General features: G+C 33.3%; 3 protein-coding genes across 5 annotated transcripts; all 3 read left to right on the top strand.

The window, feature by feature from the left end:
- Positions 1 to 1,137: 1,137 nt before the first annotated feature.
- LOC111365923 (OTU domain-containing protein At3g57810) lies at positions 1,138 to 5,763 on the top strand. Of its 3 annotated transcripts, none has more exons than XM_022986482.1 (6): positions 1,138 to 1,316; positions 2,213 to 2,820; positions 3,218 to 3,339; positions 4,301 to 4,341; positions 4,765 to 4,863; positions 5,422 to 5,763. In XM_022986482.1, exons 2-6 carry the CDS (start codon positions 2,223 to 2,225, stop codon positions 5,591 to 5,593), a joined length of 1,032 nt encoding a protein of 343 aa, XP_022842250.1. In that variant the 5' UTR covers positions 1,138 to 1,316; positions 2,213 to 2,222; the 3' UTR covers positions 5,594 to 5,763. The 3 variants fall into 3 exon arrangements, with proteins under 3 accessions (XP_022842250.1, XP_022842252.1, XP_022842251.1); XM_022986484.1 differs by having other exon boundaries at positions 2,560 to 2,820; positions 5,422 to 5,724; XM_022986483.1 differs by lacking the exon at positions 5,422 to 5,763 and adding an exon at positions 5,065 to 5,399.
- Positions 5,764 to 8,580: 2,817 nt separating this feature from the next.
- Positions 8,581 to 10,144, top strand: LOC111365754 (receptor protein kinase-like protein ZAR1). Its single transcript, XM_022986289.1, has one exon. It carries the CDS (start codon positions 8,728 to 8,730, stop codon positions 10,111 to 10,113), a length of 1,386 nt encoding a protein of 461 aa, XP_022842057.1. The 5' UTR covers positions 8,581 to 8,727; the 3' UTR covers positions 10,114 to 10,144.
- Positions 10,145 to 12,759: 2,615 nt separating this feature from the next.
- LOC111365924 (protein POLYCHOME) lies at positions 12,760 to 16,137 on the top strand. Its single transcript, XM_022986485.1, has 3 exons — positions 12,760 to 12,929; positions 13,393 to 13,821; positions 15,423 to 16,137. Exons 2-3 carry the CDS (start codon positions 13,405 to 13,407, stop codon positions 15,804 to 15,806), a joined length of 801 nt encoding a protein of 266 aa, XP_022842253.1. The 5' UTR covers positions 12,760 to 12,929; positions 13,393 to 13,404; the 3' UTR covers positions 15,807 to 16,137.
- The last annotated feature ends 1,202 nt before the right edge of the window (positions 16,138 to 17,339 follow it).

The raw sequence follows: 17,339 nt of genomic DNA on the forward strand, positions 1-17,339 counted from the left end.
GTTTTCTGGAGCAAACTTGATATGGGTTGATTTTTTGGGGGGGGGGGGGTTCTTTTTCCAGCGACAAATGTGCTCCAATTGAAAATATTAAAACTAGAAAAAGTCCTTTCATATTTTATTTTTATTTTTTAAGATTAAATAAATTAACCAGTATTTTATTTTACAGTATGCATTACTTTATTTTAAATTGGTAATAAAACGATTAAAATAGTTTTGTAAAAAAATATATGAGTTATTACATCTATGTCAATATGGTTTGAGGTTTATATTGTCGCCGTGTTATCCTCCATGAACCTTTTAGAAATGAGTGATGCTATTTATTATCATGATGATGGAACATCACTGATATGACAATTTATTATCCGTCACATTTCTCTCTCTTGAGACCGTGTCTCTTCCGCCTCTATCTCATAAAAATTGAATTGCCCAATTCCATCATTCCACGTCGACGGTCATATTATTGATATTTAATCATCATAATGATAAATAGTATTATTCTTTATAATTGTAAGAACTGAGCCAAACTGAAGGCAAGAATGTTTGGCCAAGTTTAAAATGTTACTAGCGGATAAATAATTTTTGACTGTAAATAAATATTTTTTAATGATAGAAAGGTAAAACTTTTAATTTTCCACGTACATTGATGAAAGAAAAATATCGTATCCTACCACCGGCGAACTAATGCAAAGCACGTTTGGCTAAATTTATAGAGTTATATATAAGTAAATAAATAATTTTAAAATTAATTAAACAATATGGACACAAAGGTAATTTACTTTTCCATTAGCTTATCCAATGTATAATCTGTGGAATTGGCAATGCATAGTTTTTGATCTTTATAAACATGATTGTTGATCGGTAAGTTTAATTTCTCAAAAGAAGTTTTTTTACTTATAAAAGAATTATTATTTTTGTCAAGTAAGCTTTACTTTTGAAATAGGTAATTTTTTAAAAAAAGGTTAGACCCTTTAATGAAAATTAAAATCAAAATTTTAATAGATTTTGATAAAAATTAATGAAATACGTGGTTGGTTGAAAAATTGTGAGTACATACGGTTAAAATTATTTATTATTTTGATTTAAAAATAACTTAAAATGATTTTATTTTTTCTTTTTCCTTCAAATTCAAGTTTTCGAGAATGAAGATACCAGAATCATTATCCCCACACCGGAGAGAGAAGCAGCTTGAAGAAGCCACCAAACCTTCTTTTGATAATCCAAATCACTTCTTAAAAAGTATAATAAAATTCATTCGAGCCAATAAAATTATATCAATTTCTTTTCTTCTTGAAGCTTACTATACCTAAAGTTCACTGGTAAATATTCTTTACTCAAATTTGTACTCAATCTTTACTTCTATTTTGTAGATTCATTTGTTTATTTGCATTTCTAGAAGTTCATCTACATACTCTTTCTCATCTGGGTTTCTCGAATTAATTTCGTTTTATTTGAATATTCGACAGGTCTTTTTTTTTTTATTTTTATTTTTGATTTTATCTTCACTTCATTTTTCTTTGTGATTTTGCATGTAATGTTATTTTCTTGCAGTTATTTATGTTTATTATTTCTTTGAGGAATTTTAAACGGATGATCTATGTGGGCAAGTGTTAAAAATGAAATGCAAATAAATAAATGTCTCCCAGTTTATGAAATTGAAGGTGCCACATTTTGATGTAAAACGAATTTGGCATGAGTGGAGAACTTGTCAAAGATTATTTATATAAATTTATTGCTCTCAAATGAACCCCTTATATTTTTTCTTGGTATTGAATAAATGTTCATATACCAGCAGAAATATTAATTCTGTGCATAGACTTAATGTAACTCTATCTGTGACTGTATAATATTTATTTAGAATTATTCTTGTATCTCAGTCGTTGGACATGAAAGTGGTAGATTGTTCTTTCAGTTCATATATTATATGTTATCTATAGTTAATTATTGTAATTGACACCAGAAAAATTCGTTCTTTCTTATTTCTTTAAATGTCATTGATTAGCTGTTTTCACTATAAGCAGCATCTATTGAGAAAAGGGATGTGTTTTTGTGCTTTTCTTGTATAAATTACATGCATGTGTGTGTATTTATGATCATATAGCTTCTATATTATCTTCTGGTTAGCAATATTAATTCAAATTGGTATTATGTCTTGAATGGTGCTAGATGGATATTTTATGTATAAGGTATCTTGTGCTGTGATTTGTTCTTGTAGCTATGCCAAGATGGTGATATGTTCTCCCTTTGGAACATGTACCAAAAATGTAACCCTCTTAATTAGAAGTGCCCGAAAACAGATGAGCAGCCATGTTCGTGATGTCATCTCGCAACCTTCGTTTAGTTCATGCTGTTTTTCTGCCTCCAGCAAGCATCTAAAATTACAATATACCGCCATCTATTCATCTAAAGCAAACTCTTGTTCATCTGCCATTGACTTCCAAGCATTGCGAGGTTGCTCTTTTGGGTCTAATATATCCAAGCATAAGAATAATTGCCATTCGTTGACATTAAGCATAGTTAATCCTAGATGTTACCGTAAAACTCGTGTCAATATTTCAATAGGAGATGAAAACATGAATTTGAGGCTTTTGGTTCCTAAGCAAACAAAGATTCCCGAAATGAAATGTAACATTAGGCGTGCTTCTTGGCAACAACGACGTGCATCAGCTGGGTTATCTATTGGATTATTGGTTTGTTTTTCAACTTCTGGAGCCGCAAATGCTGAAGCTCCAGAGTCGGAGGAGAACAAGGAATGTGATTGTGATGCTTCAGCAGCCCACTATTCACATGGGAAAAAAGTGTATACTGACTACTCTGTGATTGGTTAGTAATAGATGGCTTCACTTTCTGCCTTTTATTTTTCTCGTGTGCTGCTAAATTTAATAAGAAAGATTGTGTTATTATTGTAGAAGACATAATTCAAACAACTATCCCTTCTTTAAAAGCTTAACCTTTTGGATGAGATGTTTTCACATGGTACCTAAGCAAATAAAGATCATGTTGTCACCCAAATATGAATATTGTGCACATGGGCTTAGTGAAGACATAAGATAAATATATATGTTTGTCCCCTCTCTAAAACCTAAGATTTTAGATGAGGCGCTTCAGCCGTTATCATGATTATATTGATTATGATAGATTGTTGTTGATCTGTTAATTGGTTTCTTGTATTTATTGGTTCATTAGTATTAATTCTTTGACGTACCTTCAATCTGTGCAGGCATACCTGGAGACGGAAGATGCTTGTTTCGTTCCATTGCTCATGGAGCTTGCTTGCGATCTGGAAAATCTGCTCCAAATGAGAGTCTTCAGAGGGAACTAGCGGATGAATTGCGAGCTATGGTATGCTTGCCTATTTTATCTTAACTTGAAAGATAATAATTAATGCGTATATATAATTATCACAAGTTATGAAACAATGGGGTGACGGGCAGATGTCTCTGGTTCACATGAGCCAAACGCTGGCTAGTTAGTGGCATACCTAAACTCTCCATCATCTGTTGTAATGGATAATCACTAGTAAAACTGTGTTTATACTTACCAATTAATTACTATAAAATAATATGATAAAAAGAAAAGTGTGAAATTCAGGGCTAATTATCATTATAATTTAAACCAAGGAATTTCCTGAACTTCAAGGGAAGTGGCCCTCAAGAATCCTCCTTCCTTAGCTAGTTCGTACAGTTGGTGCAATGAACTGAGAATCAAGCACCTAGGACAATCTTCAACACGTAATGCTTGCAACAAAAGATCATAGATGTAGAATTGATGCCCAAGGTACTGACCTGGGATATCTCAGTTGTGGACACATGGAAAGGCAGCCTTACTAAAGAGCTGAATAATGGTTTTGGAGTGGAGATATACATTACTTTGTGGGAAAAATCATAATTTGAAGACCATTTAGATCAACTTTGCAAGGAAACCTGACGTTTTTTAACTTTTCATTACCAAATGTGCCCTTATCTTGCTTAATAGAACATTAGGTTGAATTCCATTTTGTCAAATTATTCTTTTCCCAACTAATGACAACTAGCAAGAAAGGGAACTAAAAGTTTATGTAAAATTAGAGCTAATTTTGCTATTATAAACTTCCACCAATTTGTAAAATTTTTTACTTCTGCTGAAGATTGAATGTGCAAGTCTTGTGAATGCAGTTGTTGCTGCTTCACTCGTTCCCTTAAAAATTATTTTAAATTCCTGATTATTAAGAATTGCTTTACACATAAAGATGGTTTAACGAAAAAATGTTATTATACAAGTTTGTCAGAGTAGTTTGCTAATCCTGCTATGCCAATCTTCTTAGGTGGCTGATGAATTTGTTAAGAGAAGGGAAGAGACAGAATGGTCAGTCTACTGAAATTTGTGATTCTTTTTAGATTGACAGCTCTGTTACCATTGCTGTTTCGTAGAGTTACCTCTCTTTTTCATTTTTAGTTTAAAAACATGCTTCGCTAAAAGTAAGTCTTTACTTACTTTTTTTGAAGAAGCACTTTACCATTTTTTTAGTCTTAGCCAAACATGCTCTTTATATTTCGTCAAAACTCATGCAAACAAAATCTTAGATGTGATGAGCTTTCTGAACATGGACATTAGTCAACGTCATCAATTGTAAGTTATGACTTGTCAGCTTGTGGAATCAATATGAGACTCTAATCAATCAGATGCCACTTATTTCAGGAAATGATCAGCTACATTTTCAGTATAGTTATTCAGACTATCATAATTATTTCATCCGGGAGCAATATTTTATTTGTACTATTGTTTCAGGTTCATCGAGGGTGATTTTGACACTTACGTTTCACAAATAAGGAAGCCTCATGTATGGGGAGGTGAACCTGAAATGTTAATGGCTTCACACATTCTTCGGTAAGCCATGTTTTAATTGAATGCTTGTCTCTGCAAATAGGAGCAGCTTGTACTGTTAAACAAACACTAGACTTGTATATGCAATTAGTATGACTGAATAAATCTTGTTTTTCCAGTATAGTCACCCACAATATATCTTTGACTCCTCTATCGAGGACAATTGATTTTTTATTCCTTCTTCTTTCTTATTCTTTTACTTAGGAGAGGGCATTGGAGAACATGATACAGCAGTTCCAGAATATTCCTTTAGTCTGATCAAATATAGAATGCAAATCACAATTTACAGACTTGAATTCAGAGCCAGGGCCTGTTCTTGTTCCTGTTCCTGCTCTGATAATACGTTAAACCTTGTCATCTAAAAGTTTAAGCACTTAGAAGGGGATGCATTTACTTATTTTAGTTTTAACAATTTCCACAAGTTTTGCTGGTGTACACTTTTCTTTCCGACAAGCCAAAAGAAAAATGAAATGGGTTATGCTTTTTGGATGTTTAACTTGAATAATTTTTCTGCTCATTGTTGTTTAGATCGCGAGAAACTAATGATCATCGCGATTGTAGGATGCCAATCACTGTTTACATGTATGATGAGGATTGCGGTGGCCTTATATCCATTGCTGAGTATGGGCAAGAGTATGGCAAGGACAATCCCGTTAAACTCCTCTATCATGGTTTTGGCCATTATGATGCATTGCTCATTCCCGGTAAGGGGGGTTCAAGATCAAGACTTTGAGTACATATTACTTATTCAGTATTCGACAATAAATGAATGAGATTTTAGCTTCTCTCTCTTACAAATTTTACATTATTGTCTAATCTATTGTACCAAGCATGCTATGAATGCACAAATTGCTGATGTACTAATGAGATATCTTTACCAGAAAAAAATTCTCGTCTTTTTTACTTTTTTGATTATTATTTTGATAACATGGTGCGTCATCAACAAAATTTGTTTTTGTTTGTATTTGTGTTTGGTACATTAGATTGAACTCGATGTTATCAAATGAGGGAAGCATGCGAGATTTTTGTTTTGTTCAGTTTAGTTTATGAATATGCACTAGTTGTTTAGCCTTGGTTCATGGCAGAACACATATGGTGCTGTCTAACAAATTGAGATGGAAGAGTATGTTCTCTGTGGGATAACTCTTTTTATCCCATGGACTAATATTGAGAAAATCATTAGTAGATTTCACTAAATATATGAATAATAATGCGTAGTAATTATGAAAGTGTAGTTGAAATTAATATTTGACTTCGACTGAATTTATGAATATTTTATAAATTTGTATTCAAATGGAGGCATGTGTATGTATTTGATGATGTGTAATCTCTCTATGAGAGGGATAAGATTTCAAAATTCAAAGTAAATTTTATTGATATTTATAACTAGAGTTAGGGGTTCAATTGGACTTCTTGTAGTCAAACAACTTTTAAATCTACTATTTAAATTTTGAGGGCTAATTTTACTCCACTTATTTTGTCAAAATCGGTCGTTTTACCAAAGTAATTTCCTCTTATCCCCCAAAAGCTTAGCCCCCTTGAAAACCATTAAAATGGAAAAATGAGTTTTTAAATACGATTTTTTCAGAGAATATGCAGTTAAAAAGTAGAAAAAAATTTAGATTTATCTGGAGAGTATTTTATTATAAGAATATGTGGTTGAAAATACGTTTTAGACATTATTTTTTTCTTTGGTTTTAATAATTGTCAAACAGGCAATTCTTGGATTTTTAAATGTGAACAATATTTTATTTAAGTTTTTATTTGCAGGTTGGATTAAATTTTGTAAAATATAATATAATGTAAATTTTTCTTATGAAATCTGAATTAAAATTTTATTTTGATATTACTTTAAATTATCTCGATAAATTTATAGTTGCAACGTAATTTGATAAATAATAATAATATTTTATTTTATCAATAATATCGAGGTGTTTGTGCTTCATTATTTATGAATAATGTATTATGAAATAGTGATTAATGTTGAAATGTGTAGTTAAAAATGAGTAATGTACAAAAAAATAATGGGATTTGCTACACGTAACTAGGCGTTTACACGCTCGCATAGGGGGCGGGTTCCACACATTTATTGTGCGCGGGTCCCGCTCTCAATGCGAGGACTGGGTAACCGGGCGTGTAAACATCCGGGTACAGATAGATTATTCCAAAAATAATATGGTAGAATAGTAAACAAATAAAGCCACAGTGATTTCTCTTCTGGATTTTTGAATCTTCAAACTTGTATTTACGTAAATACCCCTCTAATTGGATCCTGAAAAGGTGATATCTAGCATGTCTGCGCGTGTCATGTTGAATGATTCTCTGACGCCGCACTCACGTGATGTAATACACGAAGAAAATGACAACAAAGTCCTTGCACCACGCATTTTTTTTCTTTAACAAATCTTTTCAGAGCAAATATTTTGTTCTAAATTTATTTTAATTAACAAAAGTACTTGGAACACTTTCATTAATAAGAATTTAAATAGTCGGATTCAAATTTATTGAGACGAAACTTTAGCGTATTTACTGAAAGGCGTGGAAACAGTTGCGAATACTTCTGAACTGTAAATTTACATAGTAAAAAGTAAAATCTACATATATAGAGTATTAGAATGTAATCGTGGTTGTGAATATCAAATTACGATTCAAAGATTGTTGATTCGACTCAATACCTTTTAACATTTGAACTTAAGAACAAATAAGCACTATGTTTCATCAATAGATAATTTTCTACACAATTTGTGACCTTTAAACATTGGAAGCGTCTTTATAACCATTTTATACTCTCATTAACTATTTTCGCACGGACAACTTCAAAATCAAAATGATTAAAGGGTCAAAGAGTACAAATTTTTACAGTATTTGTCTATTTGATGCAGTTAAAACAATTGAGGCAGTGTTTGATAGTCATTGGAATTTCATGGAAAATAGGATTTCAATTCCATCTTCCACTTTTCCATTATTTGATAGCATTTATTTTATGTAGAATTCATTTTTTCACTTTGTTGCCACCTCAGTGGATTCTCACCAAAATGGTGATTATTCATTTCCCCGATTACTGTAGCGATTTTTTTTTTCATTTTTTTTTGGCAGTGGAAACAAATTCTAAAAATTATTGTAAAAAAATATTTTCCTTTAATTGACAATTTTCATGTAAAATAAAGCCAAACGAATATCAAAAGATAGATAATTTTCTTATTTTCTTTTTGAATGCAAACAAATTCTATCCCCAATACTAATAAATTTTATCTCTTTAATTGAAAATTTTTATGCAAAACAAAACCAAATGAATCCTGAAAAATACTTTGATTTCAACATTTTTTAGGTGAAAAATTATAAAAACAAAAATTGAAAATTTCTAAAAAAAATAATTTTTAGGCAATTCAATTCCCTGATATTCTTTTTTTTTCACCTAAATTCCATGTTTGTAATCCAACGGGCCTTTCAATTTTTTGGATTATCCAAATAAAAATTCCCAAAAGAAAAACCAAACAATATAAAGTAAATTCACATGAGCAAATAGCCGTCCTTAAGCCAGATTCAAACAATAGATAAAATAAATCAAAGGTACACACAAATCTTCTAACCCTTCTCTTATCCCCATGCAATCCTTCGAGAAAATATTATATTATACAATAAAATTAAAATATATTACTTTTTATTTATTAAATAAATAATAAATTCCATTTGAAAACAAATTAAACAAAGAAAATTCAAACTCCATAGCCACACTAAAAACCTATCATCTGAATTCGGACAAAACAAAATCCTGTTCTCTTCTGGTCTTCTTCTCCATACCCGGGTGCCCTCTCCACCCTACGCCCACTGAACACTCATTTAATTTCCTCTGTAATTCATGCAAAGATGGAAACTTTATTGATAAAAAAGATTAAAGCTTTACTCAAACCATTGATGATTATATCATTGTTCACATTTTGCATTTCTTTCTCTTCTTCACTGAATTCAGATGGGGTCTCTCTGTTAGCACTCAAAGCAGCCATTACAGAAGATCCAAAACAAGCCCTTTCAAACTGGGTTGACTCAGAATCAACCCCATGCACATGGGCTGGAATCACTTGTGATGACATCCACCATAAGGTTAGCTCCATTGATCTTTCCAGCAAGAACCTCACAGGCTATATTCCATCAGAGATTGGTGCACTTTCTTTCCTTACCTTTCTTGACCTATCAGAGAACTTTCTTTATGGGCCGTTGCCACACCGGATTACTACCCTGAAAAACCTCACTCACCTTGACTTGTCTTCGAATAATCTCAATGGTTCACTCCCTGAGGCCTTAAGTAATTTAACCTACTTGACAGGGACTCTAAATCTTTCATTCAATGAATTTTCCGGTGAGATTCCAGCGAGTTTTGGCATGTTCCCGGCTATGCTCAGCCTGGACCTCCGGCAGAATAACCTCACCGGGAAAATACCTGAGGTGGGTTCACTCTGGAACCAGGGACCCACTGCATTTTCTGGGAATCCACATCTTTGTGGGTTTCCATTAAACACTCAATGTAAAATACCAGAAGCTCAGAATCCAAGATTCTCCACAAACCCTCAAAAACCCGAGAATCAGGGTGTTTCGTCGGATGGATTTGTGGAGATCAATAAGAAAATAAAAATCGGGCCAGTTACATTTTCTGTGATTGCTGGGGTTTTTGCTGTGGCTGGGCTGGGGTTTCTTTCAGTGTGGGTTAGGAGAAAATGGGGGGCGGCGGCGGACGGCATAACGGGCAAGGAAGAAAATGTGGGTCATGAAGTCAGGCCTGAGGAGGGGCAAAAGGGTAAGTTTGTTGTGATGGATGAAGGGTTTGGATTGGAGTTAGAGGATTTGTTGAGGGCTTCAGCTTATGTTGTTGGCAAAAGTAGAAGTGGAATAGTGTACAAAGTGGTGGTTGGCGGTAGCGGCGCGAAGGTGGTGGGTGATCCAGTGGTGGTGTCAGTGCGGCGGTTGAGTGAGGGAGACAATCCGAGGCGGTTCAAGGAGTTTGAGGCCGAGGTGGAGACTATTGGTAGGGTCCACCACCCCAACATTGTCAAGTTGAGGGCTTATTACTATGCCAATGATGAGAAATTGTTGGTTTCTGATTTTATTCGCAATGGAAGCTTGTACACTGCATTGCATGGTAAGAGTAAAATTCTTGCTGTTAATTTTAGTTTTCTGATTGATTTTTCTTGTTTTTGTTTATATGGTTGTTTTGTGTGTTTGGTTTATTCTATGTTCGATAATAATAATCCACATTGATGATGTTGTGGCACGATCAAGATGCTAATGCCCTCTGTCTCCTCGCCTTAAAATTTTAGGCAATGTTCAATACCGAGAACACTTGCACACAGAGCAAACCAAATTTTGGTAAATGGCTTCTTCGGTGTTTGCCATGTTATATTTTTTCGGACTGAGGTAAACGGAGTACCTCAACTGAAACAAAAATGAAAGTTCAATCGCTTGTATAGAACTATTGAAGGGGAAAAAAATATCACTAGCTAATTAATCAAACCCAATATTCAACGAAAATAGTGTTATAGATTTTGGGTTCTTACTCAACAAAAACTTCGAAAAATCATCATCAATTAATAAAATAGCATACATACACAGGAAAATTTTCACAGCAAAGAAAGGCCAGTGAGTGAGAAGCCTGTTCACGTAAACTTTCACAGCAAAGAAAGGCCAGAGATAGAGAGAGGCGAACCTGTTAATGGTAGAGAAAGGCGTGAGAATGGGATGACAGTCTTTGAAGCAGAGAGGCGTGAGAATCCTTGAAATTTTGAGTCTTGAGTATAGAATTGTTATAGGGTTTGGGTATTTATATTTATGGGTTGAAATCTTTTAAAATCTATTCAAATCCATCAAATTATTGAAATTCTTCTAAATTAAATGGTTATTGAGAATATCTAAATTTCTTAAGAAACTATTGAAATTTAAGTTGAGGACACCTAAATTTTTAAGTATTTCTAAAAATCTAAATTGAGGACACTTAAATTTTGATGAATTGTATTTTAATCTGAGTTGAGGACACCTCAATTTATACAAAATTTTAAAATCCATTAAACTCTAATTTGAGGACACCCCCCAAATCAGATATATACTTTAATTTGAGTTTAATAAGATAGTTTTATCTAATTTCGTCAGTTGGAACTAATGAAAAGGATGATTAGTGGTCAATAATCGATGTCTACATTTCCTTGTTTGGCAATCATTATTTGAAAATTCTTTTTTCTACATACCAAATTTCAATCATATATTCACACAATAAAATAGTTTGCACGTAAAATTAATTTTTTTCTGTTTTTTTAATTACACATTCTCCTAAATCACTATTTAAAACAATGTTTTGACCAAATAATGGTCTTCATTATTTCAATGAAGTTGTGCTTATTTTTACATTAGTAATTAAGGGTTCGTTTGATTGTAAAGATGAAATTGAATTGAATTGAAAACAAATTTTAGGGAATTAAATTGTCTAGAATTTGTTTTCCTGAAAATTGTAAATTATTATGTTTGATTGAGATAATTTTTCATTTGGAAAATATTGAAATAAAAGTATTTTTTGATCTCCGTTTGACTTTGTTTTACATGAAAATTGTCAATTAAAGGGATAGATTTTACTGATATTGGGGATGAAATTTGTTTCTATTGCCAACACAAAAAAAACAAAAATTTAAAGAAAATCATCTATCTTTTGGTGTTCGTTTGACTTTGTTTTACATGAAAATTGCCATTTAAAGGGAAATATATATTTTTTACAATAATTCTTAGAATTTGTTTTCATTGCAAAAAAAAAAAAAAAAAAGTCAAAAAAAATGCTACAGTAATCGAGAATTCCAATTCTCACTATTTTTGTGAGAATTGGAATACAAGGAAAACATGAAAATTAGTTTAGGTGGCATAAAAGTTGGAATTCGAATTCTAAAGAAAACTTTGCCAATCAAACAACAAAAAATTGGAAAGATGGAATTTGATTTCCATTTTCCATGGAATTATGGTACAATCAAACATAGCCTAAGGCCCCGTTTGATTGCGAAGCAGGAAAAGGAAAAAGAAAAGGAAAAGGAAAAGAAATTCCACCTAAGTTGGAAAATAAAAAGCCACCATACCCATAATAATTCGTTTTCCATGGAATTGACAAAAAATGTGCTTTAAATGGTTGTACATAAGAATTCGAATTCTATTTCCACATGAAAATCAAATAGTCAAAGTAAAAATTATTTTCCTTGGATGTGACATTTTCCATGGAAAATGTTACAATTAAACAGGGCCTTAATAGTTAAATGTAATTGATTCTAGGGTCTTTGATTATCCTTACATGGAATTGGACAAAAAGTTACCCAAATTGAAATTAATGATTGCAAGATGGGAAGTTTAAGCGACATTTGGTAGTAATTTTTTACCTAAAAAAATAAATTTTTGATAATTATTTTACTATTTTAATCGTCATATTCGACTTTTTCACTCGCAGGTGAAATTCATTTTCTCTCTCTAACGATAAAAAAATCAATTTTCATAATCACTACCGAATATGTTCTAAAAATTATTACAATGCATTCATTCGATTGAAATTATTTTAAGCGTTAGACCGGCTTCCAAGAGGCTGTTTGGGAGTGATTTTGAGAATTGATTTTTTGACCGTTAGAAGAAAAGTGGGGTCCACCCGTGAGAGAAGAAGTCAAATATGATGGCTGGAATAGTGAAATAACGGTCAAAAAATCAATTTTTTGGGTGAAAAAATGGGGCCCAAACAGGCTACAAGCAAATCAACAAAATTTGAAATTTGAAATGGTATTTAGAATTTACTCTAATCCCGCCCTCAACGACATCGTTTTTGGTCATCGAAATTTCGATTTCGTAAAAACTGAAAATTTTCAGTGTATAAAGTACCGCCCAAATTTCATTTGAAAACTTGCCAATTCACTTCTCTTCGAGCTTCTCTCTTTCTACGATCCTTATAGACCCCCAATACACACAGAGAGATGCACAGCCATTGAACTACATTGTTGCACTTTCACTATCGACCTTACAAGAATCACTTCAATTTCAACAAATACCTCCAAGAAACTTCCCAGGTACGCGGAAATTTCTTTGTTTTGGTTTTCTGTAAATATGAAAATTGACGTAAGGGTCATCGGGAAATGACGTCATGTGAAATGGGTTGATGGGATGTTCTCTAATTTATTGTTATAATCCGATTTGTAACACTGGGTAGCTGTCATTTTCTCGCAAGAATCCACCATTTGTTCACCGGAGAAACTTCCTTTTCTGTTATAAGATACATTTCTGGGTCGCCGGAAAATACCGTCATACTATTAAAATCGATTTGTGACACTGATAACTGTCATTTTCTTTCAAGAACCCTCCATTAGTTCACTATATAAACTTGGTTTTCTGCCTAAGACACATTTATGGGTGCCTGGAAAATCATATTTCCTCGCCTGGGTTTCTCTAAAACATCATGTTCTTGCATCATTATCATACGGACCAAACATTGAGTCATTAATACTCTATTATTTTGTTTTCTCGTCGATGAAGATTACTTCTATAATGCCGGAGGCAAGAGACAGGTTATCGAGGGCCGAGCACCCTATAGCTACATACAGACCAAGGTTGAGGTCAATCACTTTGGGTGAAAATGCAGGTAGGGGTGATACTGTATTTTTTGTTTTGGAAGACGAGCCTGAGTTGGCACGAGGTAGTGGGACTCCATTCAGGTGGAGGGATACAATGATGACCGGTATACATGGAACAATAGGCGTGGCTGCTGCTAGTGCTGGTGCTACAAGAAGAGGTCGTGGTGGTCATAGGAGGGGTATTCCGGGGTCACCAGGAATTAGGCAGGGGCAGAATGTTGGCCAAGAAAATATTTCTCCGACTGTAGGACGTGGACGGGGAGGGCGTGGAAGTGTGCTACCTTATTGGTATCCAAGAACACCGCTTCGTGATATTACTTCGGTCGTAAGGGTAATGGTTAACTCATGCTTTCTCAATCTTACTTCTTTTGGTCTTGGTGATAGGTTAATCATCTGGTATTTTCATTTTCTTTGTGCCCATGGTTGTCTAGCCCTTCGATTCTGTTTCTGTGGATGTTCTTTTGTACATGCATTGGTGGTTATATTCAGTCAAATTTTAGATGGGATTATGCTTGATTGCAGTTTAACGATAGTCTTGAGTCTTTACTCGATAATCTCTTTCATGTTTTTTATGATGGGATATAACTATAATCCCTCGTTTGTTCAAGCTTAGTATGTGACTCTCTCAGGTTGAGTATACTGAAAAGATCAACGTGCACATTAAACACAATCAATCTTTAATATGGAAAACTCTCCATTTGAAATGAAGAGCCATAGGATGGCAATCCAATAAAAAAATCTTGTTATTAATAAAAAACAGTACCGCAGCAGTTCAATCTAACAGAAACTAGAGACATACAGCAGCAATTTGTAGAGCACATTTGTAAATGGACAAATTTGGAATCTAGTCAATATGAGCAGGCATAGATCATAGTGCCAACTACTTGTTCGCAAAATCAAAGCTTTGATAAGCTAAATTAGAGCAATGGGTTTGGGCTAGAGCCTGCCCCTATTCTAATCTTTAGGATCATAGAGGAATAACTGGTTCTCTTAAGCATCAATCAATTTGTAGACCTAGGTTTGCATCTGTATCTATACATAATTGTCTAGTTATATGATTCTATTCTGAATTTTTGTATTCGTTATGAGTCATGGATGGTTGAAATCTTATTGTCATTTTTATAATTAACTACATGGTACAAGCATAAACATATTTGAATACTTACATTTGTTGCTGATTTGGATTGATAATTGATTAATATGACAGCATTTATTGCTCTCTTCCTCCCCCCTCCCCCTTCTGAAGTGTCTTATTCATCATGCAATTTATAGATCTAGTTCATATCACTGCTTTTGAGATGGATTATATTGGTCGTTCATTTTCTTCTCTTAATATCTGCAATGTTAAATGTCTAAGCTTCCAAATTCTTGTCTGTTTTATCGTCCTTGATGGTTTAGAGTTTAATACCTAGTCTTTCAATTATCATTCAAGTCCTCCATTTCACATGTCAACTCAAAGCTTGGTGTCCACTGCCTGGTCTCCTAAAATAAGCAGTGCAGCTAGAACAGAGTACATGCAATTTCTATTTCCTTTTATTATCTGGAACCTAAACTATATATTTATTTCTTGTAGCCAAAATTGTACAGTCTATAAGAATCAGTTCGAAACAATGTGCTCAACTAGAAAAATAAGAAACCAGCTTGAATAACTAGTCAATTATATCCTTGAAAAGGTGCAAAAATTGATTCAAAACCTCTGGGAAGCTGTCGAGGTGACAGTGGGAAGACCTATTGGCTTTTTATTTGAAAAACAAGAACAGATTATGTTGAGGCTTGCGATTAACCATATATCAAGCTATGTAATGAATACTCTTGACATTATAGAACATTAACGTTTGGTCATGAATAATTGTTTTGTTTTTACTTAGAGGAAATTTAATTTATGTCTATATGAATATAATATTTATTTATTTAATCAATATACATATATAGGCAATAGAAAGAAGATCTCGCTTGAGAGAAGGTGAAGGCCTACAAACTGGGAGTCCTATTCTCCAGGACCAGCAAGTTCATTATCCTTTTCTGTCTACACCAGGTGCTCCACTTGAGCATATTACTTGTATGATCTCCCCAAAGCCAACCATTGGTACTAGTCGTTGTTCAGCATCAATTGGTAAGGTACCCAAATTATTGCTTGATATCACCAATAAGAAGGACGAAGATTCAGGCTGTTCAACTCCTCAGAAGATGTTGCTGAACTCAATTGACACGGTCGAGAAGGTGGTGATGGAAGAGTTGCGCAAACTGAAGCGGACTCCCTCTGCTAGGAAAGCTGAGAGGGAAAAAAAGGTTAGGACTTTGATGTCGATGCGGTAAATTGGGCAATTTATCTTGAAGTTCTCAATCAAGGTTGAGGTGGGATTTCACAGGAAAGGAGTGAACGACTGACCTGCATTGGATGGATATGATCATCTCTTGATGATCAGAATCCCAGGTTTGACTAGATATATCTCTATATCCTTAATTCTGCTACGTAGCATAGTCTTTTGAGGTTCATGTCTTGATGATACTCGTGTGTCACTGATGTAATCAGATTACAGTAATAATTGTTGGTTTATAGTCTGAATTTTGCTGCAGCTGTTATGCAGACAATGATTGATGGTTTTGTATTGATGTTCATAAAAAGGCTTTACTTTTTTCTTCTTTATATGGACTTATTCACATGCTTGTTAGATTAGGGATTTAAGATATCTGTTCTTACTAATCATTGTAGAATTATTCTTTTTCTGATCATTGTATGAAAGTATTGGGTTGAATTATGTGGATAATCTATGGAAACTAGTGGGAAAATTTTGTTCTCAGTGGTGATGAGGTCTCACCAGAGCAAAAGGGTGTAGATTAAAACTTTGTTACTTATATAGATAAACTTATCAATTAATAAAAAAACGATTCATAATATCAACTTAAATTTATTGTGAAAATTGAGGTAATAAACTGACTGCTGGTGTTGCACAATAGCAGAAAATATGCTGAAGAATTACATGTTAAGAATCCAAGCTTAATTTTCCTGCAGCACCTTTTTTTTTTTTTTTTTTTTTTTTTTTTGTTTTTTGTTTTTAGCTTTATTTGCCCTAAATTGAAAACAGTAATAAAGAAAAAAAAAATTCAGTGCATGATTAGAATAACAAAACGAATTGTATGATTCAATGCACGCACTCATTTGTCTTATTGCGTGTTTTATACCCCATTCGAGTCTCGACTTTAGGAGAAGATATGAAAGGCACCACCAAGAGGTCCCAAAATACTCAGTTTCTTTAGGTCTTTTGATCTAATTCTAGGCATTCAACGCGAATCAACGAGTTTAATTGATCAATTCTTTGGTTTCTTCATATGCCTCAACTACATCAGAAATTAAAGCCTATTGTACCAGTTATTGTGCATGCGGTACATGTCAGATTCCGTTCGTTCTTCCTATGCTTCTACTGCATCAGAAATAGAAGCCTAATGTACCAGATTAACAAAAAACTTAAGAATTTTGTTGTCTTTTTATGCATTATGTAATTTGACCGATTGAGTAGGGAAAAAAGGCTAATTACAATATAATGAGTTTGTGAAAGGAAATTTTCAGTGCTATTGCTCATCGACAACATCACAGATCGGAGAGAATCGTGATATAGTTATGACATTAGTGCTCATCTTTTGATTTTTATTTTTCTTAATTAAAAAAAAAAGATAAAAAGATAAACATGTAAATGGATTAAGTTGGTATAGTTAACTAATGGTTTGGGATTTCAAACTATGATCGAACCAATTCACTATGGTTTTGTTTAAAAGAAAACCAAACCAAATCAAACCAAACCAATTATTTGTGTCAAACTGACCCAAACTGACCCGAGTCGGTTTGATTTG

Source organism: Olea europaea, chromosome 17, assembly GCF_002742605.1.
Source record: "Olea europaea var. sylvestris chromosome 17, O_europaea_v1, whole genome shotgun sequence".
NCBI classification, from domain to species: domain Eukaryota; kingdom Viridiplantae; phylum Streptophyta; class Magnoliopsida; order Lamiales; family Oleaceae; genus Olea; species Olea europaea.

Bases quoted from the DNA above. Each gene is read 5' to 3' on its own strand.
- LOC111365923 (XM_022986482.1), top strand. From the start codon at position 2,223: ATGGTGATATGTTCTCCCTTTGGAACATGTACCAAAAATGTAACCCTC. The intron at 2,821-3,217 runs GTTAGTAATAGA...CAATCTGTGCAG, and splicing joins TACTGACTACTCTGTGATTG to GCATACCTGGAGACGGAAGA. The intron at 4,864-5,421 runs GTAAGCCATGTT...TCGCGATTGTAG, and splicing joins ATGGCTTCACACATTCTTCG to GATGCCAATCACTGTTTACA.
- LOC111365754 (XM_022986289.1), top strand. From the start codon at position 8,728: ATGGAAACTTTATTGATAAAAAAGATTAAAGCTTTACTCAAACCATTG.
- LOC111365924 (XM_022986485.1), top strand. From the start codon at position 13,405: ATGCCGGAGGCAAGAGACAGGTTATCGAGGGCCGAGCACCCTATAGCT. The intron at 13,822-15,422 runs GTAATGGTTAAC...ATACATATATAG, and splicing joins ATATTACTTCGGTCGTAAGG to GCAATAGAAAGAAGATCTCG.